Here is a 22,916-nt window from a genome sequence, read left to right on the forward strand (position 1 = left end):
AATATTTGTAGAGATAAGAAAAAGTACAATCCGCGAGGCGTGGGCTAAGCTTTGCATTTGTGTATATTGACTGTCAGCAAAAGTAAAGACTGAAAAAATACTTTTAAAAATTAAAATTATTATTAGTCATCAATAACAAAATAAACATATGAAAAATATCAGTTTTTCTACATCCGAATTGCATCCTCATCATTTTCACTCTCTTCTGTTGTGTTAATAATGAATTGTTCCATGGTGTTCATAATGGTTATCAAGAACAGCGTTATGACTACAATTTTCTTTTCTAGTATAGGAGAATACCAACATTTTCGTTTGCTTTTAATAAATGGAACCAAAAATAAAACATTAAGTTTCAAGCACGTGTCGATGCTACGAGTACAAGATGTGTGGTTACGTCAAAGAAATACACTATGTGTGTACACTCACACAAATGGAAAGCTCAACTTACGCCTGACGGACTGTAACTCCTTCTCGTTAAATTTAAACCTTGAACGAGCCAAATAGTCTTAAATATATTTAACGATGTATAAGTATAACCGACGATTACAGTAAATAATACTTTAAGAAAATAAAGAATACAAAATCAAATTTATTTTTGTAGACTAGTTAATTTTAAAGAAGTCATTACATTTTTAAGATAATATATGTACGTACTATACAATTAAAATACTAAATGCTCTATATACAGTGTCGCAGTTTTATTTAACACCAATTAACGTTTTACCATCGCTACTGGAGAAATATAAAAATAAAAAATATTCTACAATGGACCATCTTGGAACGCTATAAATATTATTTGCAACATATGTCGGGCAATTCCTGAAGCTTAAAACTAATTTTATATTAGAAGCTACAAATTATAATACAAATTTGTACTCGAAGGTGTGGAATGGATCAGAACATCAAATGAAAAACATTAACTTGTTGCCTTTAAACTAAAACTACTAAAATACGTAGGTACAAGATAAACACATTCATTCTCTCTTTTACTTTCAATTTTTCTGTTTGTAAGTAATTAAGTTTTATTCACGCACCAAAACTATTGTTAATAAAAAATATTAGATTTTTTTTCAGATTTTTTTTTCATGCTGCATCTGCAGGGTAGGCAAAGAGAGCCTAACATTAAGACACTCCTTTCCCCACTTTCTGCCAATTTCTGAAGGCACTGCTTGTTAAAAGGCGCAACTCAACGGTGCGCTTTACCTCGATACGAGAACGAAGAAATGAAAATATTAAGCAGCACATTGCATGCATTAACAGCATGTCAAATAATAATTTTGACTGCTACGTCTCATACAAGTTAATTACCCGCAAAAACTATTTTAAATATTAATTTAATGTTTTTCATTTCTGTTAATAATGAAAGGAGAAGGGCGAAGGACGTGGTATCTATAGTGGAAAGGTTAAAGCTATATCTTCACAGCCTTCGACTCTACAAGGAGTGCATAATATAATTTATTTTTATTCGCGTGAATATATTAAAATACAATACTATTATATATTATGAAGCATAGAGAGTTATTTGAACTAGTTTGTCATAATGCATTAAAGAAATAGTTAAACTAAAGATTAACCGCAAAATACGGCGACAATATTTAAATTCAAATAAATTGTTAAAAATAAATCAAATATTTCATTCAAAAAACCCGATAAGCAAAATTATATTTGTTATTGTCACGGAGTTGCCATATCAAAAAATGTATGCAGTTTATTTTTAATTATAGTAGAAGTGTCTCATATTTCTATTTTAATGATCCCGTATTTTATTGTGATTTATAAATAACATCTTTCAAATAACCCTGTATACAATATATTTATCTATTATTTTAGTGTAAAGATAATGTAGATTATACAGATTATATAGTATTATGAATGTCACAAGGAGAAGACCCTTAAGCTAGTAAATTTTATTAGTTTAGTACTTCTAAAGATTTTATTGTATAATTAATTATTATATTTTGAAGTGTGAAATATTTGAAAGACATAAAATTTTATATTAAGAAAATGCTACTATAATTTTCATTTATTTTTATGTTTCGTATATAGTATACAATTTAATATGTTCCATATAATGGCAGCTCCAAGTTATATTTATATTTCCTTAATATTAGGTTGGATTTCTTTATTATAATAAAAAGAAATGGAATATTCCGTTGATAAAACTAAAATTATAATAAATAAAAATTAGGAAATAATTTGAGGTCGTGATATTTATAAACTTACTATAAAAATAAAGAAAAGGCACTAAAACAAAAATAAAACACAAAATGAAATAAAAAAATCATTATATTAAAAATAAATACTAACAAATGTTAGCGTGATTAAAACCAAAAACACTACGTCAGATGTGAGAATGGGCGATTTATTATTTTATATAGAACATTCATTGCCAGAGAGAGGACATAAAAATATTAAATATTTAATCCTCTTGAATGGGAGTTGAACTCACAACCGTCGCGTTAACAGTCAGACTTAGCGAGTGATTCGCGACGGCAACACAAATATTTGATTATTAAATAAGTAATTGTTTAAATTAAAGTAATCCTGTCAAATCGCCAATCTCAAAATAAAACAATATTTGGTCTTTAAACTGAACACACGGGGATCATATCTACTTACAAACAAATTGTGACTTAATTTAAATGTAATTTATAAAAAATCAATAAATGTTTATTTTTTTCATATATTAAATGCTAAACTTTATACTTTATGTGCGTTATTTGTTTGTATGAATGAAATTTAAATTAATCTAACAAACTGTAAAACAAATTTTGATCTGCTATTATTATTATTAAAAATGCATCATTCTCACAAAATTACTAACTAGTATTAAACAAATAACACAACAATAAAAATCATAACTCATATTTTTATCTATGTTAAATGTATGTCAAAATATAGATTAAAAATAAACAAAATAAATCGGGGCAAATTCTGTGACTAACATATTTAAAAGACGTTAAACATATTCAGTCTAAAAAAAGGCCTGAATGAAATATTAAATAAACAAACAAATTATTCATATATTTAATTCTTATTATTAAAATAATGTAAACGTAAATTATCAGCCTGATGTTTTTTTCTTCTTGAAATTGATAAAGGAAGAAATGAGTTAACAATACAAATATTTTGGTTTATTACAATGTAATACTTATAGTTTAAGTGACAAAATTATAATTCAATAATATTTTTTGTACAAATATTTTACCACATTTTTAAATTCCAAAAAACCTTACTTGTGATGTTTTTTATAATTTTTTAATGTACATAAGCCTTATACATAGTAGCACTTTGGATTATTTCTTTACTTTTGTATCTATATCTAAGGACGAAAATTATTATTTTAAATAAATTGTAAACCAAACGATTGGTTTATTTTTCATAACATAACCAAAACTGGAATCTTAAAAAATAATTTAGATATTTATTATCTGCCTTTTATATTATTAGGAAATGTCAATAAATTATTTTAGAATACAAAAAAAATCAACTAACTTAATAGAACATCTAAACATATATTTTATTAATATCAACTTGATATTGCATGGACATAATATTTAATATTCTTGATTTAAAAAAAATGTTGCTTCTTATAATCAGTTTCTTTAGAAAATTGATTTCAAAGCTATATTAATATCAGTTTTTCTACAATAACCATCAACAATTTGTACTTAATACAATATAAATGCTCTAAACCTCAAACTTTAACAATGCTGATAAACACAATCTACATCAAAACCAACATTAACTCTTTCCAATAATATTTTTTTGTTTATTATCTTTATAATGCTATTTCTACATAATATAATAGAGAGTTAAGTAACAAAAGAAATTGTAAAATACATATTTAAAAAAAATATAAATGAATTCCAAAATTCATAAATTCTTAAATTTAAGACAAAATTTAATTTACCGAAATCAATACAGAAATTAAATGTAAAATATTCTTTACAATATTATTGAATAAAATTTTTAATTTACTCAAATAGACTTGCAAGAATAATGTAGAACTATCCTTATATGTAGAAATAGCATAAATAAATATTTCTATACAAGTTTGTTGTATTTAATAAGACTGTCATAATATAATAAATTACAAATTGTATATTGTAATAATTTTACTTTATAATCATATTTTTTATATTTATGGCAGTTTAAAAGTGTGGTTGCAACAATTTATTCTAGTTTAATATGTAATCTAAGAATTTGAAATGGAAAAATTTGGATAATATTATTACATATTTTCAATTTCTTATATATCATATATTTTATATAACTATACATTACTGAATTAATTTTGATTATTCATAATCTGGTCACAGATAATCGTAAAAGTATAAGCTATCAAGTCTGTCACAAGCAAAGGTCATATTATATATACTATTGTTTTCTCTAATTAAGGAACTTGCTATCTGTAAGGCGTGGTCAAGGCGGGATTATATCACAACTCGTCACTCAACACTTCACGTCACATCACTACACACATAAAATCAGCGATTCGATTAACCGAAATCCATTATTTGATCAAATCATCGATATCACCAAACTGTTAGTGATTTATGTAACCAAAATCGATTATTTGGTCACTTATAGAAAAATCGATTTTACAATCACTTCCCACGTATCAGTACGTTCCACACTGTACCTACATACGTAAGTAATCGCTACATATTCTGCCAAGCGGATAGCGAAACAAGAATCGGGCAGAATTTGGACAAAGTGATGCCAGCCACTATTCCTGTAACAAGGGTGGCTCCACCAATCATTCCTGCTATTGAAGCGTGTTCTGGTGCTACGGTGCTGAAAATATAATATTTATAATGTTATAGCCAAGACAAGACAAGAAAATATTAAAGAATATTTTGATTTGTAAGAAAAAATTAGAAAAACATTTTTTATATTTAAATAATTGCAATTTTATTTAGCAATATTTATTGTTTTTAAATATTCACTCTACCACTAAGCCTAACTGAAACCTAAACGATTTTTTTTTCTTATATGGCATGGTGTGGGACTAATATAGCCATCCATTCAAAGGACTAACTTCTAAAGTGCAGTAATACAATTTAAGTAAGTAACTTTCTCACGACAATTAAAGGCCTAGCAAATTATTATTTCAATATTAAAGTATAAAAAACATATTAAGACAAAATATTATATTAAAATTAAGCAAAAATTGTAGCAAATCTTAGGTGCACACAAATCTATTGAAAAATATGCGTGTGTTTTAGAAAAGCTTTTATATGCCCACTGTTAAAGTGATAAACATCATGTACATAGATGATAACACTGCGTTGGGTAGTGGGAAGAACAAAAAACTATTATTACTAAATTACCTAATATAATTAATTAGTGGTGAAACTAATATTATTTAATAGCTTGCATCTAACAACTTTACTAGTAGCTACTAAAATAAATTACAATTAAAACCAAAGTGACACCATGCTTACACAATTTATTTAGACTCACCCATCTCTTGTCAACAAATTAAATAAAAGTATGGAAAATGAACTTAGTACTAGTAATTGTGAAATATAAATATAATATTTTTTCCCGAATGAACAATGCGCAAAAGTTCAGAAAGCCCCAATTTCAGGGCGGCCACGACTTCAAGATCGTAATGTAATCAAGTTATTAATGAAAAGATTTTTAATATTTTATAATTCATCCAACTCACCCGCTAACATACATCATGCCCAAAGAGCTGCCATGACCGGAACTCCACCCAAGGAGTACCGACATAATCCAGTACACCCAATCGTTGTTTATAACAACGGGTAAAGTCCTTATTCTGCCTTTAGGTTGATAGTTGCACAGCATGAATATAGGAATGAAGAGAAGACGGAGTGACGTAAACAGTGCCAGCCATCTTGGACTTGGCTGAAAAAAATAATAATAACATTGTAAAAATTTGATAATTTATGTTTTTAAGCATGTTTCTTTTTATCTCTTTTTTCTTTTACTAACATGCACCATGTTAGGCAGAGAAAAGAAAAGTCACTCTATGCGATAATTAATTATTATTGACATTAAAAAATCCCCCTTGTGCCGGCTCTTATTTCGGTTTTTCAATTACAAAATAAGAAAATGTGATTTAGTAACTATCACACTAACTCACTATCAAACTTTCTCGACATTATTTTAACATAAATTGTTATAAATCTAAAATATTCTGGGGTGGGCATAGCTTTCCCTCCTTCCTACGCTCATTCATTAGAGACATGTGTAACTTTGTCTAATCAAAAATAAGTAACTTATATATTAATATAAATATGTACGCCATTTAAAACCATTTTTAATGATAAAATCTCACCAATATCAAATAACTAGTAAAAGTAACTTTACTTAAATATTATAATATATTTGTAGCTAATCTTAGGTGCACGCAGGCTTACTAAAAAAACTTGTGTGTGTTTTAGAAGAGCTTTTATTTACCCACTGTTAAGTGATAAGCATCATGTACATTAATGATACCACTGCGTTGGGTAGTGGGCAATGTAAATATATTAAATACTCGCGATAAGCTTGCGGCTTCGCCCGCTGGAATACATTTATTTATTTACTAATCTAAATCACTTTCGTGTTTAAATAACTTAATAATTTTAAAGACAATGTCCATACATCGAAATCTAAAATTTCAGCCAATAAAATAATTTATATTGATATTTTTTTTAAATTTATGAACCGAATTAAATGTTAAGGGAAGTTTGGCAAAATACAATAGTGAAAACTCCATTTAAATGGGTTAAGCCGTTTCTGAGATTAGCACGCACAAACGCAGAGACAAACCGGTAAATAGATAAATAAATTGAAAATATTATTTTAGATTCTATTGTATTAATAAATTTCCCCAACAATAGATAATCTCATATATCTTCTATATGCAGACAGAGTCAGATCACACACAGAAACAGATCAGTAAATTTTTCTATTATATTATGTATGTATAGATAGACGATTCTCATAAAAACCGAGGCCGTCATGACACTGGAACAGCGTCCGGTCGTGAATTCGATTCCTATTTGAGGAAATGTTTTTTTTTATTTATTTCGCTAACGTGCATAAAACGTGGTAAGTTCCACGACGCAACACAATTGTCTCAAAAATTTGGCAGAAAATGAAAAACGAACTTCCTCCTTTGCCTACCATGTAATTTTCGAGAGAAAATGTAAACATTTTTTTTAAATGCAGATAATATAAATAATTACGTGATACTCACAAATTGCCACAAACTGGCTGTTATGTTGCCTATCATGGCTGTCAAGTTGAACGTCAAAAAACATGTGATTCGAACAAAATTAACGCCTAGAAAATCTGGCGTTATCGGTCTAATATCTGAAAAAGGCATAAATAAATATTATTTGTCTTATAATAACTTGTAAAAAAATTGTAATTATATATTGAAATAAAATGCAACCAAATACCATATTTTTATTATTAAATAAATATGTAAAAAAATGCAAAAAACATATATTTGTTAAGACCTCTATGACTTTTGTAGCTAATCTTAGGTGCACACAAATTTATAAGAGAAACATGCGTGTGTTTTAGAAGAGCTTTTATATACCCACTGTTAGAGTGATAAACATCATGTACATTGATGATAACACTGCGTTGGGTAGTGGGATTTTTATATTATATATATTTTTTTATGTTTACCATGATAAACATGCGGGATACAGCGTGAAGCAAAACACACTAATTAAATAAATAAAAAACGTCAATATTCACCTGAATGCACAACCGGGAACACAGTGAGAGTTACACAGAAAACAATAAATATATTATACAATTGTATAATAGATTGCTTCAATATGAGTCCGTAGGGTACTTTTTGTACGCCTGCATTTTGGCTAGTTGCTGCTAAGGCGGGGTTTACACGCATCGTGCGTTCTTGTAACGTTTCATGGTAGCGGTAGAATCTCTGAAATTTATATAAAATGTTATTTTTTTAATAAAATCATTAAATTGTTTAGTCTTGGTATGAAAATGCTATCAAGGTACATAATCTCTAAATTTTGACTTTGAAGCAACTTTTGATAAATAAGAAAATATTATTTATCAAATTATACCCAAATAGTATCAATGTTAAGTTTAAACAGTAATTATAATATAAAGGTATATTTAAAACTTCTCATAATTATATAAAAATCATATTTGAATAAAAAAACTAACTATATGAATAAAAAAACTATACTCACATTTAACGGCAAAGCGAAATATGTATCAAAACATATTAACAGTACAAACATTCCCGCTATAAAATAATATATGGCGGACGTTCTGTAGCTGGTTGTGAATACGTCGGACGCCCAGTTGAGGAAAACTACTAAAGTTCCACATATATTTGAACCTAGGACCACCGCGCCAGTGTATTGAGGGGGTAAGCGGGCTGCTACGCCGTACACTGAATTTTGAAATATCGCGTTGAAACCTAAAATAATTTTATTATTAGTTTATGCATACCAACATATCATATCATACCATTACGAATGCATCGTATAGCATTCGATGTTTTCATAAATACAAATATTATATTCATGGGCGTAGATAGAGGAGGGGCCGGGTGGGCCGTGCGCACTCCAGAATAGTCTGGTGCCCAGCCCAGAATTTTTCCTAACAAAAAATTAGGCCCGAAAAAAAAACAACGTTACACAAACATAGCTATTCAAAGGTCAATGATTATATTCTGCTAAAAAGAGAATTTATTCCAGTTCTGCATTTTTGTGACAGAGAGCGCGGTTATGAGAACAAAGTGGGAATCGAACCCACAAACCGATTTTTGTGTCGTTAAGACGTTGTTCCACTGGTCAACAATGGTTCCTGTGTTTTTGATATTACAAAAACATTGTAGCTAATCTTAGGTGCACACAAATTTATAAGGAAAACATGCGTGTGTTTTAGAAGAGCCTTTATATACCCACTGTTAGAGTGATAAACATCATGTAAATTGATGATATCACTGCGTTGGGTAGTGGGAAACTATAGACAAAAATGTCTGCTGAGATATTTTTTTCCTAATAAAAGTCATTTTATTATGAATATATTTATTTGTACAATTTAAAAAAACTTTTGAGATAATATTTAGAACCCTTTATCAGTAAACAAAAAATATGTCAAAATATTCAACTTACCATTTAGGAAAAACACAGATATCATTGTCAGCCAAAAGAACACGACCGGCCACTCCGTACTGTCCACCATAGCCAGGATCACAGTCACTACGAATATTAGAACTTCGATGCACAACGACCATACTATCCTCGTTGTTAGGTTACCTCTGAAAACAATGGCAAAATAATCTATACTAATATTATATAATCGAAGGGTTTGTTTGGTAAGACATACTTATCTCAGAAACTACTGGTCTGAATTTTAAAAATATTATTGAATTAGATGTTCTATTTATCGAGCAGGCCCAAATTACGTGAATTCTTTGGACTTGCACTTGTGGTCAGAACTACCTCGGAAGAGTTACCAGTTACCACGCTTAGAATGTGTGTGTATGTGATCTATTTGATATCAGGAACAATGCCGCGGTTAAATTATTATTTGTACACATCTATTGAAGTAGATAAAGAAAGTTTAGCGTAACTCGTGATGGAACTCAACTGGACTGTTAATATGATCAGGCCAGGGAAATGAAAATGTTTTACAAATACCTAAAAGGATACAGTTCCCAAGTAATTTGATTAATTCCTTTTTTTCCCAAGTAACTTGCTACAGGAAAAATGTAGTTAATTCAAAAGAAAAACTTTTATTTATTAAATTGGTTTCGTTTTGGCATAATTTATACATACAAAATAAAATGCAATGAATATTAAAAAAATAAATATAAAAACATATCGTAAGTCTACCCTATTATAAACTTTTACATGAGCTTGCACATCCTGCCCACATAATATGTTAAGTATTGACAAACCACACGTATCTAATTTAATAAGCAGTGTAGGCGACGGGCCGTTACTCGTCTCATTTATTTTAGTAATAAAATTAATTTTTTAAAGGTTTATCGAAAACCATATAATTTTTTATCAATAAATGTAATATACATTATATCTTTTTATGCTTTTATAGACAAGAATTAAATTTTAAAATACTTTTTAGAAAACATATAACCTTTTTTTATTGAATAGCTGTGATTTGATTTTTTCATGTTATTTTATTTTTGTTTCTCGATATTTCCAAAAAAATCTAGAAATTCAACTAACAGTCCTGTATATTTTATTAAAAATGAGGCCTCAAGAGAAAAGTAAAGTTAATAATTCTGTGTTAAAAAAATACACTGTAGCGAATCTTTCGTGCTACAAAATCTGTTTAAATTTGCGTTTTTAAAAGCATTTAATGTGTCCACTTATATATATATGATAGTCAAATATTTAGTGAAAATCACAGCACCGTATAGTGGATTTTTCTATTGAAATTAAAATTTATAATAATATTAATGCATTAAATATTTGTATTATTATATCGACTCAAATTCCGCAAATATCAATGAAGGAAGAAGAATGAACTGTGTTTGAAAAATCGATTCTCACTCGAGTCAATCATGTCATGTTTTCTTTATTTTCATTACCCTGCTTTGATTAGGCGCGGTGTTAGGTTCCGCCACAAAACACTATCATGTCTCTAAAATTCATAACAAGTGAGGAACACCCCATCTTAACGCCAAGATACAAAAGCTCTTTTAGCTTTTGTATTAATAAATTTAAAAAAAAAGTAATTACCAATAGAAAAAACACTTACCCTATTTTAACAAAAATATTAAACCAGCTGAACAGCAGGTTAGGCACTTGGCAAGCCCATCCCACGTCGGTCAGGAAGTCCCGCGCGTAGTCTGGTGCGTTGGCCAGCTTGTATTCGACGAAGTAATCCTTGGCCGTTATGAACATGTTCCAGGCGGTCAAAGTGCCCAGACCGTGTAAGAGTAGCGTCAAATATATTAAATTCCATTTGTCTTTAGGTGGAGCCAGGTCCATGGCTATACCTGGAATAGAAAAAAAAAGGCTAGTTTGAAATATATTATTTAGTTTACTTATTAAAGTATAATCTTACTAAAACATTTGCAGCAGTTGTAACCTAATAACTCTAAACGAAAGCTAACGTGTAATTCCTTGAATTTTTCTAAAAGTAAAGTCTAGGTTGCTTTCTTTTTGCCCAGCAAGGTATTTAGAGAGAATCTATTATCAAGCAAGACACTCCGTTCTCCACCTTCTGTATGAATTCGACATATTAGAAACTTAACGGCGTCTATAAACAATAATCATATAAAAGTTACGATAGCCTATAAACAAATTATACCTTCATCCAGTGAAAGATCTATTCTCCATTTTGTGCGAAGAAATCGAAGTAACACCTACACAATAAATATAAATATTCCTTTGAAAGTAAGAGCACAATCACAACTTTCAATCATATAGGCATGGAGGCGTTAAGCTAATTAATTAATAAATATTATTCACTACATTCTCATTAATTATTATGACACAAAATAATGTGAAGGACGTTGTAATGGCAGAACTTGGACAGAAGTGACATTTGACAATCTTTTTACATGGCCATAAGCTTTTAAGAATAAATCAGTTTATTTTCAAGATATATAACGTTCATGTAGTTAAATAAAATATAATATAAAAGAAATATGATGTAGAAGAAATATGTGTGTATGATGTAATAAAATAGAATAGAATTAATATTTTTATTTCTTTGTGTCATAAATAAATGAAATAACGCGACGATCTCGATTCGCATTCGGGGCAAAGAATAATTAATATATTAATTTCCTCGCTTTGGTAGCAAAGCCGTTGAGCAGCAGCTCAATATCCAATTCTTCAAAAAAATCGGCAGAAAGTGGAGAATGGAGTGTCTTAACAAGGACACAAACTATATTCGGGATACTGGTGAAGTTAATAAAAATATTATATATACTAAGTTTAAAACTCTTCCATACCAGTTTCAGGCTTATGATCCTGATGGTGACGAAGCTGACCATTTTTGCACATAGTTGAAAAGCACACACACAAACTCTAAAACTAAACTGTCGCAATACTTAGGTGCACACAAATTTATAGACAAAACTTGCGTGTGTTTTAGTAAAGCTTTTATTTACCCACTGAAGAAAATGTAACTACAGTCTTGATTGGACTGAAGCACTGCGTTGGATAGTGGGTATTTAATTAAAAATCGAGTGCCATACAAGGCATCAGCGCTGGTGGTATGACGCAATGTCTCTTATCAATTATCATGAAAGGTCAGGGGTGGACATGTTTTTGTTTAAAGATAATTAAAATCAACAGTAAAAAAGTCCAAATTACTTTTTAAAGTTATCTAAGGCCATTTCGAATTTTCACATGACGTATTACAAGACATTAAAACAGCATTTGTTATTATTTTTACATAAAATTGCTCTCTCATGACGTAAATATAGTAGGCTGAAAGCTTTGTATGTATTTAGTAATATCACAGCACAAGTAAAACTACTGAGATTTAACGATAGTGTAGGGGCGATTAAGAAGCGACATCCAGTTTCATTATATAGGTATGTAATGTTTGCTAAAAGAAAAAACATAGTGTTAAGACACCGCGATTTCCAATTTTTGCATGAATTCGAAATATTGCGTGTTGCGTGGCGTTATTCAATGCTGTGTTTTGCCTAAACATGAAAAAATATAAATAATTCACTTCTTCGACAGGGGAAAAAATAGGAAGGGAAGAATGAAATAAAATATTCCATTTCCTCGAGTAGGAATCGAAGACACACCTGTCGCGCTTACAGTCGCACGCTCGCACCCCTGCACCACGACTGGCCTCATGCTGAAGTGCATCCCTAATAAATTTAATTTAATATAACATAAAATTCACATAAATAAAATTTATGAATACACTTTAAAACAACCAGATGTGTACCGGTAAAATAAAGAGGCATATAGGAGTTTACCCGTATTTTCTAGGCACGGCTTAATGTACCATTTTTCACTGCAATGCGTGAACTTGCGGCCGTTGCGCAGAAACGGCTAGAGCACAAATTTTCTAAATTAAACGCTGTTCTGCTCAACACTAAATTATTTTATATTATATTTTCCTGCACGAAATAAAGTTTACCAGAACTTAGCTTCAACTAAAAAACTATATATATTTGTTATAATACATTATAGAACTCCGACTAAATTACATTCCGACGTCCCACTGCACTACATTAGGCATAGTAGTGCAGTGGGACGTCGGAATGTAAGCTCGATAGTACCGGATTCAATCCCAGTTCGTGGATTGAGTTACTTTCACTTCATAAGTTGTCTAGAATTCTGGCTGAGAGTGGAGAACGAATATCTTTGACGACAACATGGTCTATACTCCGAACATCAGTAAACATCGTAAAATTCGAAAAAAAAAATATTAATCGTGTGTAGTAGAATTATTGGGTATAAATACACAGGAACTTTCAGATTTTTTAACGTAACGAAGGTCTGGATGCCTTCGGCTCTTCTTCCATATACGATAGTGTTGTAAATAGATCATTCAATCCACCCAGAAAATTAACTCCAATTTGTATGGGTAAGACTTATATAAATAATTTCGATAATTCATGTGTTTTTTTTTATTAAAACAACGTTAGGCATAAGTTCTGATACAATTGTTATATAAAAAAGGTGATGGGTCTAAACTACCAGCAATACAAACATGTAATTACGTTTGATTGAAAGTCAGTGTACTCTTACGAAGGGAAACCAGACAGGCACTCATAAATAAAATTAAATTGGCATTAGTACTAATGATACTTTATTGATTTACTCTTAGGCTTTAAATAGATTATAAAAGGCCAGACGCGTCTACACTCATCGCTTTGCATACTCTATACAATTTTCCTCCGATCATAGAACAAAACTAAGTATAAAAATATTATAAATAGGTTTTAACAATCATGTTAATGGAAAAACGAATTATGAGAACAAAAGATTTATTTATCATATCTTTTTCATGTTACATGTAAAATACAAAAGTTGTGTGAAAAAATATTTGAAAATATTTAAAAACCATAAACCAAAACGCTTTTTTTATAAAGAAAAATGTAAAAATTTCGAGTATGTAGAGACATTATGGTATTTAGAAGGTACATTACATTTAAAAGTTTGTGTTGATCATTGCAACGAGGGGTGCACTCTAAATTCATATTATACTTATTAGACAGACAAACTTAACAATGGAATGTTATATACAATTAAATTATAAATAACATAAATGTATATGAGAAATAACTAAAATAACTATGACATAATAAGGATAACGCTATTTACAGCTGATGATAGTATTATATAAAAAAATATAATATTAAAAACTTTAAAAATGACATGTTTTCCGCCCCTTCCAATAAAGTTGTTAAAGTGTGACCTCGTAAAGACCCTTTTACCCTTGAATTGTGAATGTGGAAGCTTTTATTCAATTACCTACCTGCAGAATAATCAATCACGGTTCCTCATGAATATCCTTCTGAGTGAGTTTGTGCATAAATTATTGTTACTTTGCGAAATATATAAAAAATACTTTTTTTTTTGTTTTCATTATAATCAGAGGTATTTTAACCAATAAGATGACACTTATATATTTATTGGAGGGTGCCTGGGGGGACGGAATGCCTTAACCCTAGGTTCTCTCTGCCTACTATGATACAGCAATAATAGGTGGTCTTAGCAGTAATCTCTTTATTTATTTTGCCACAATTCTGTGAGAAAACAACCAAATCCGGTTTTACTAACTACACACTACTAAATACGTAGGTATATAAAAATTCGTTCTTGACTTTTCGCCCACTTTAAAGACATTATACGATGTGGCGAAACATAACCGAAAGCAGAAACGATTGCTTTAATATAAACATAGTGTTTAGACACTCCCCAAATATTCAAAGATTCAAAGGAAAACTTTGAAACTTCTCAAACATATACATATGTAAATATATAGTAACAATTACGAAACATGTATTTTGAATCGATATCGACGTGATTTACTAATATAACAAGCAATATTTGTTTTAGACTTTAACGTATACAGCCGGTACAAGTGTTAAACATTAAGTATAGCCATAATAACGTTTACGGTGGAATCCCATTCAGTTTTTATTTTTAGTACCTACCTACGATGTATGTACCGATGAACATGTGAAAACAAAAGTAATTGAGAAATCTGCGACTATAGTAATAAATTAAATTAAAGAACGATTTTTTACAAGGAAATAATGTTAATTAAAAAATTATATACTACGAATAGAATCCTGCCATATTACCACATCCTTTTTAATACTCTTAGAACTACAATGACGTCACTTAATGTTATTGATCATTATATAACATTCAATAGAATTACCTTTTAAGTTGAGCGTATCATTGGGCAGGTTCGAACCTTCCCACGCCGGCGTGAGCTTAACGGGCTCATTGCGGAGGAAGGGCGCCTTCTCGCCCTCGCCCCCGTCCCAACCTGGAACAAAAAAATTATTAATATAACATTCTCTAATAATTTTAAAGTTATTTCAATTATTAATTTTAAAAAAATACAATCGACAATTATTCAAAGTTCCCGCTGTATCCGCATATAGTATGAAGAAGGAGCCTAGTGTTAAGACACTCCGTTCTCGAAATCCCCCCCGATTTTTGAGACACTGTGTGTTAAGTAGCGTCTTGTTACCTGAGCGAAGAAATTAATAAATTTTATTCGCCTAAGTGGGAATCGAATCCACAATCATAATAATCAGACGATTTTACACAGTATGTATCAAAGTTTACATTTTTCTAATTATTTCGATTTTACACAGTATGTATGAAAGTTTTCATTTATTTATGAAAATATGTTTATTGAAAAAAAATTAAAATATGCTTTATTATACTTTCTATATGGATAATTTTTAAATCTCAGACAAAATCGCAAGCATACGCTAGAAAATAATTTATCGTAGTATATTATACGTACATTTTTAATATTGAAATAGAAGCCTCTACATCTATGCTATTGAACTAGAGTACTCTATAAAATAATCTATGTCGAGGTTTCCTATTAAATCGATTTATTGCTATACAGTATAGTTTAGTTATTTCTAACATTAATTATTTCCATATATTTATTTCTAACTTTAGTTATTTATTTATATTTTACATTTTCTATGTGAAATTACTTCTTTTATTTTTTTTATTTAAACTGAACTATAGGCGAAACCTTTTTGAACCGTGTCAAATGGATTTTGAATTAGTTTTTTAAAAGTTTTGTTTTTTGGACAAAGCCCTGCAAGCTCATGCCCGTTATATCCAGCTGCTATATTATTTTAGCATATTGTCAAAAGAACTTCTCGCACATTTCAATATGAAAGGCAAAATAAAAACGCTATTTTACTTTGCTATTATTTTAAACTAATGTACTGAAATTAATTTAAGTTCAATCAATGCTAATAATTATTTTTATGTTAATAATATTCTTTACAATAAAAAATATCCGAATATCCCTAAATATTTTTTTTATATATCATTTTTAAATTTTTACTACACTAACTTTATATATAAGTAATAAAATATATTACAGTAATATAATTAAAAAGTACTTAAAAAATTACCTGAACATCTTCACATTAAGTGTAATTAGACTTAGAATTCTACGACGCGTTCACGACTTCGTTGAATAAAGTACAAGAATATTTTGGCCATATTACTATAATTTAATGAATATTTAACATTTTTACTATAATGAATCCAGTATTTATATATATTATAGTATAATGCGTCACAGCGTATGTCAACCAAACAATGGGGTGTTATCGCACGGTATGCAACTAACGCTTTTATATTTATCGCCAATAAATCGGTACAGTCGCCTACAGACGCCATTTCAGAAAGTCGTCAATTCAAAATGGACGCCCTCATTATGGCGCCTTACTATTTTCATAAAAGTAAGAGAAAATGCAATTTGCGTAAGTTCCACTTAAACTCTGCGGGGATTCTATTCACAGGGTTTTTCGTTGAACAAAGGAAAGTTATAGTCTTTCAAATTTTACTTTACTTTTTGTTTCTTAAAATAATGTAATAGCAACTCTAACATGTATTTTAATGTGTCCCTATTATTTTATTAATAAAGCATGAATATCGGCCATTCTAGCTATTCCTTTAATATCATTTATTTATTAGAACATAAAATTAATTATACATACATAAGCAACACTAAACTAACGTATGTAGTTAAGTAGTTAGTCAAATACTGATAACTATCACCCTCATTAGTGTACATCACAAATCTCTTATGTCACGTAGAGATTTAAGTCAGTTTTACTTACGAAGACTTTTTTATCAATTATTGACAAAATCAAAACAAATTTTGAATACTTTTATAATAATAAGCACTGAAATAAAGATTTATATAAATCAGAGTATGGAGAGTTCAGAATGAATCATTGAACCTACTTGACCGATTAACAATATTCCTGAATATGACATTATTGGAAAATTATATATAGATTTTATTCATAGTATTTGCTATTAATTACGTATCTAATATCTATATATGGTACTGGACTCTATAAACAAAAAATAACTATATAGAATGATATGATTATAAGTTTGTTTGTTCGTTCGATCGATAACAATGTTTTTTTCTTTTATTTAAAAAAGTTTTACCATTCTTGATTTCTCTCTTCTCTTGTTATCAATAAGAATTACACTATTATGTTCACAGAAACTAGATTACGAACTGAGATGGCTGGCATCCGACATTTTCTCCATATTGCACCATAAAATATGTCCCCGTTGCGATATCAAAGTTACACAAAGCATATTTGAAGCTACGTAAGCCCTACATCCTGTGAACGTTCACATACTGCGGCATGAGACAACAAATTTACGTATACCATCCAGCGAATTGAAGTAATTGTATCCTGGACAATGTGGTAATTGTCGTCCATTTGTCACTTAAACTCATCTCACGTTGACAAATTGATAGTGATCGGTTTGGAAATGTTAACTGAATTCTTGAGATGGTCTATAAATTTTAGTTGGTTAATTTCAATACTAAGTATTTTGTCTAAATTAGACTACTTAATACAGAGGTAAAGTTTATTAGTTAAGAAAATGGTAATTTTGTTAATATAGAAATGTTTTATTTTATATAATTTAAAATACCTACTCAAAGTTATAAACACAAGTGTTTCGTACTTAAGCTATGTTGGCGTACTCGTATATACATCTATACTAATATAATAAAGCGGAAGAGTTTGTTTGTTTGTTTGAACGCTAAGATCTCTGGATCTACTGGATCGATTTACTTTGTTTTTGTTTTGTATGAAAACTGCATTCTTCAGAAGTGCTATAGGCTATATAATATTACATTACACATATATTCTAATAAATTAAAATAATTTCTAATTTGACATGCAATTTATTCTGCCATGTTAATAACAACCGTCGTCGATAAGCGACCGCGTTCGTTACCGCGTCATTTTGATATTCATCCTTATGAAAATAAATATAATAGTCACTTTTAGCATTTCATCTAGATTGAAATTATATTTCTATAGAAATTATATTCTTATATTTCAAGCAGGCGTAGCCGCGTCCGGGTCCGCTAGTAATGAATAAAAATCAATTTTGTTAGTTATTATAGTATTAGCTTAGATATTTTAGAAGGTTCTCTGGACGTGACAAATGTATGAATGTCAGTTTAAATTTTGTATGGATTTTTTTATAAAGATTCCCTTACCTAAGTGGAAAATAATATTATTTTCCAATATTCTATACACAATATTTATAGTTAAATAGAAGAAAATATAGAGAGCGACACTAATTTTCACAATACGAGGTTCTGTCATCTTACTTAACCAAAAAAGGTGACAGAAAACACATGAAAAATTATATTCAAACCTTAATTTATTAGTTTAACCAAAAACAAATAAATTGTTTGTGTAAAAAAACTGACCTAAACTCCTAAACAAAACAACATTTTCATTAACTTCCAAGTACGTACTCATTAAACAATAAGTATTGGCAGGACAATGTATGGCTGCAGTAATTAAGTGGGGTGGAATCCGATACAAAACATAGTGAGGTGAAGTACCATTCTCGTAAAAGTATACTTTTAAAACAAAAGAATTAACAGAGCAGAAGTCTTAAGCTAAGGAGCTTTTTCCAAAAGCATTACTTCCATTTCGAAGGTTTGACTTGGCTAATGTATTTTTTATTTAGATATAAATGTATTATAAATTATTATATGGACTAAACTACGCATCTACTTACAAATACGGCAATGAGAACATTTTATAAAGATTATTTTTTAATTTACCACTGTTACGAACAGCCTAAAAAACCTTTTCCATATAAACATTTTAGCTATTAATAATGTTGTGAAAAAAATCGCCAAGCTTTTATTTATAGCTTTTATATATATCACATACTATATTTACATAATTTAAAGTAAATGTTCATTGAAACCTATAATAACGTGAGTATTTCCAGCATATCCTTCTCAACGGCCATTGATTTTTAAATGAATCCATTCAAACGAAATGACCCTTTTGACACAGTACATCAAAGCAATGTATACACAAAGCGAACAAAAAACAAGTATGTAGTTGAATAGTCTAACGATCAAATAACACGAGTTATTGACCGTAAGTATAGTTAAAATGCGAAATAAATAAATGAAGGGCTAAAAAGGAAAAGAAAACCTTCGTCATTTCTTATGAACAGGACTTGAAATATTGTATTTTATTTGTAAAATATACTTTTAAAATACACACATAGTAGAGAAGACAAAAAGAACAGAGTGTCTCGACTTCGATCATATTTCGGCTGAATTCGAAACGTTAATTATTTGTATAAAAAGATAAATTCGCATTAAATATTTTTTATAAGTCATTAAAACGATATTAGGCATGATGGAAGTCAAGCCCTTGCAGGATCATAAGGGCAGACTGCTTTGTGAACTAACAACAGTGAGAGCTACTTGGAGACAAGATGTCGTCTAATGACTCAATATTAATGAGATACGGCGAAACGATCTAGCAGACCATAATAGTGACAAAAGAAAGTTCTATAAGCTCCAAAAAATCTAGCTAAATACGTATACAATATCTCAACCAATTTTACCTTGGAACCTAGTATTCATTCTCTCCGTTCCCCTATTTTCTGTCCAGTGTTTTGAAACACTGAGTCACACAGTGGTGGAACTTAACGCCGCGTTTTATATAATTACCTAAAGTAATAATAATGATGAAATTCTCTGTTTAATAATGACAAAGCGAAGTCAGACATGTAAATAAATACTCCAGTTTCATAGTGTAGTCGGTTAACCGGCTATTAGGCTTGAGGTATGCTGCAAACAATAGTTGGCTATTGCGGTCGCGTCAACCAGCTGACTCACTTTGGAATGCAAATATCTGTGATCTCTGTATTTTACCTATTTTCTTGGTTTTGTGAAAACATTACTTATATGAGATTGAATCTCTTTGATTGATACTATTATTATGCTGTAGAAATCTTTATGACATGTATATAATTTAGGAAAAAATTATAGACAAAATATTCTAAAAGCAACAACTCAAGAAGCAGGCAATATCTTGGACCAATTTGAGAGACTTGGTGAATATTTCTTTAATTTTTTAATGTTATACAAAACACTTAGGCACACTTAGCTAAGAAACAAATATACATTTTCCTAAAAAAGTATACGAGTTAAATATTTACGTATTATCCTATACCCAAATCTTAAAAAAATATGCAATAATCTTAACATGAGATACTTGGTAGAATTTGGGCAGACAATAAAGACAAAGAGTACATTATTTACTCTACTTACTCTGCTATAAGCGGGAGAAACGAGAAGCAAAGAAATTAAAAATAAGCTACCGGTCCGCCTTGGTTTTGCCAAAAGGTCAGTAGGTATAATTTTTCTACGTCAACCTTAGCGACTACCTACATACGTTTTGATAGTGATGCAATTTTTCAGCTCGATTCATCGAGTGAGTTGCTTAAACTGTGAACTTATATCAATCAGTCACCTCTACGTTTTATATAGTTAACCTTAGAAAACTAGAAATGTGTTAATATTAAATTATATAATTTAAGTAATAAAGACAACATAATTTTCTTATTGAGAACATACAAACATATTAATAAAAGTTTAGACGAAATCCTTAATATATTATTTTACGTAATATAAACTGAGAATGATTGTACTGAAAATAATAAATCTCATACAGAAGTATCGCTATAATAGCTATTAAAATGTTACGAGCAGAACCAAAGCTGAATACCATGGACCTACGTAGAGTAATTTTATATTTAACGGTGAATAAAAGACTTAATTCGGTCAAAAACCTCATGACGCCATTGTAGCACAGTGGATGCGTATAAAAATTAACGCAGTAGTTATAAATTGAAATTCTAATCGATGGTACATTTATGTTTATCATATAGACACTTCGGTTTCGTTAGTGAATTCATGGGTTTAGAACAGAAAAGTGGAGAATGAAGAGTATTCCTTTTAAATCTCTCTATAGGCAAAATATCCCAAAATGAGTGAAAATAATTTATGGCGTACTTTTCCTATATAATTAGTACACTGTCGCTGCTTTAAATTTTAGCTGGCAAGGGCGAAACCTATGAATCTATGCTAATAGACTTAAGGTCCGTAAGACTTGCAACTATATACTAAACGGCTTTCTCCAATAACATCCCAAACATAAAGTAATGGAAACCTAAGCAACTATCGTACTTTGGCGACTTTCCGGGTGTTATCCTATATATCGAAGAAGAAACTATAATACAATTAAAAAAACTCAAGTGGCAATGTCTATAACTCGAGTGTAATACAGGGAACTGATTTATGAGCCTCAGAGTGAGTATCAATAAAAAATATACATATTCTAAAATAAAAACATAAAATCGTTGAAAAATTAATAATTCATACATTTTCCATATAAAATAGCGGCATATTCCTCTTATCCTCGCATTGTTACCAATAAAATCGGTCAAGTTGTCCTCACTCGTACACGGAGTGCAGCCCGACAGTTCCGCCGAGCACTCGTCCTCACGAGGACCTCTTTCATATCCAGCATTAATTGGATTCTCATTAGAAAGTTCCTGCTTACGACAAGACACGATTCAGATGAAAATCTCATTCATTTTCGTAATTTATTAACCTATTTCAATGATGAAACTGAAAATTATATATTTTGGATTGGTTTTATAGTTTTATTAATTATTATTTCTCCGTTCTCTTCTTTCTGTTCCATGTACATAATATTTGTGTATTTTAGTGCACGTTTTGTTATCTCCTTTATTCTAACCTACTATTTAATTAAACATTACAATAAGAAAATACATAATGACTTCTAAAAAGAAACTGTGAACAAAAAAAAAAATACTTAAGATATACATCCGTTATTTTTCAGACGTAACATCCACAAGATTTAAGCAACCGTTCCGTTATATAAAATAGTATGAAATAGTTTGATGCAATTAGGAAGGGTTTCATATCGAACGTGATGGTTTTAGTTTCTTATAGGATTTATTATTTACTACAAAACAATTACCTATTTTTTTTTAAAGTCCTTGTCATCTTTAACAGGAATCGTCTTCTAATTTGAGAAAAAATTTAAAAAATACATGTTTTTTAAAAAAATCATGTAAACAACAATAAAACGTACATTCTAAGGCCTATTATTACGAGCGATATGGTTATAGATTCAATTCCCATTTGGGGGATTATTTTCAATTTCCTGTTGTGTAAAGGCAAAGCGCAACTTAGAGCTGCGCCACCCAACACATAATATTTCGAATTTCGACGGAGAATAGAGTGACTTAAGAATCGCCTACGCTACTATACAGAGAAAAAAGGGAAACTGCTTTTTATTTTAACAATGTTTGTTATAGAAAGTGGATATGGAAATAGTA

General features: G+C 29.8%; 1 protein-coding gene across 1 annotated transcript in view; it reads right to left on the minus strand.

The window, feature by feature from the left end:
* Positions 1-2,268: 2,268 nt before the first annotated feature.
* Positions 2,269-22,916, minus strand: part of Ent2 (Equilibrative nucleoside transporter 2) — a 32,502-nt gene continuing 11,854 nt past the window's right edge. Inside the window, exons 3-10 of the mRNA XM_085202938.1 lie at positions 15,358-15,468; positions 10,747-10,987; positions 9,135-9,280; positions 8,202-8,434; positions 7,732-7,924; positions 7,220-7,335; positions 5,678-5,880; positions 2,269-4,800 (exon numbers count right to left, since the gene is read on the minus strand). Coding sequence (XP_085059064.1) covers positions 4,665-4,800; positions 5,678-5,880; positions 7,220-7,335; positions 7,732-7,924; positions 8,202-8,434; positions 9,135-9,280; positions 10,747-10,987; positions 15,358-15,468 — 1,379 coding nt within the window. The 3' untranslated portion in view covers positions 2,269-4,664. The remainder of the gene's footprint in view (positions 4,801-5,677; positions 5,881-7,219; positions 7,336-7,731; positions 7,925-8,201; positions 8,435-9,134; positions 9,281-10,746; positions 10,988-15,357; positions 15,469-22,916) is intronic.

Source organism: Heliconius melpomene, chromosome 19 (assembly GCF_056956725.1).
Source record: "Heliconius melpomene rosina isolate 202511_hmr_F chromosome 19, ASM5695672v1, whole genome shotgun sequence".
Classification (NCBI taxonomy): domain Eukaryota; kingdom Metazoa; phylum Arthropoda; class Insecta; order Lepidoptera; family Nymphalidae; genus Heliconius; species Heliconius melpomene.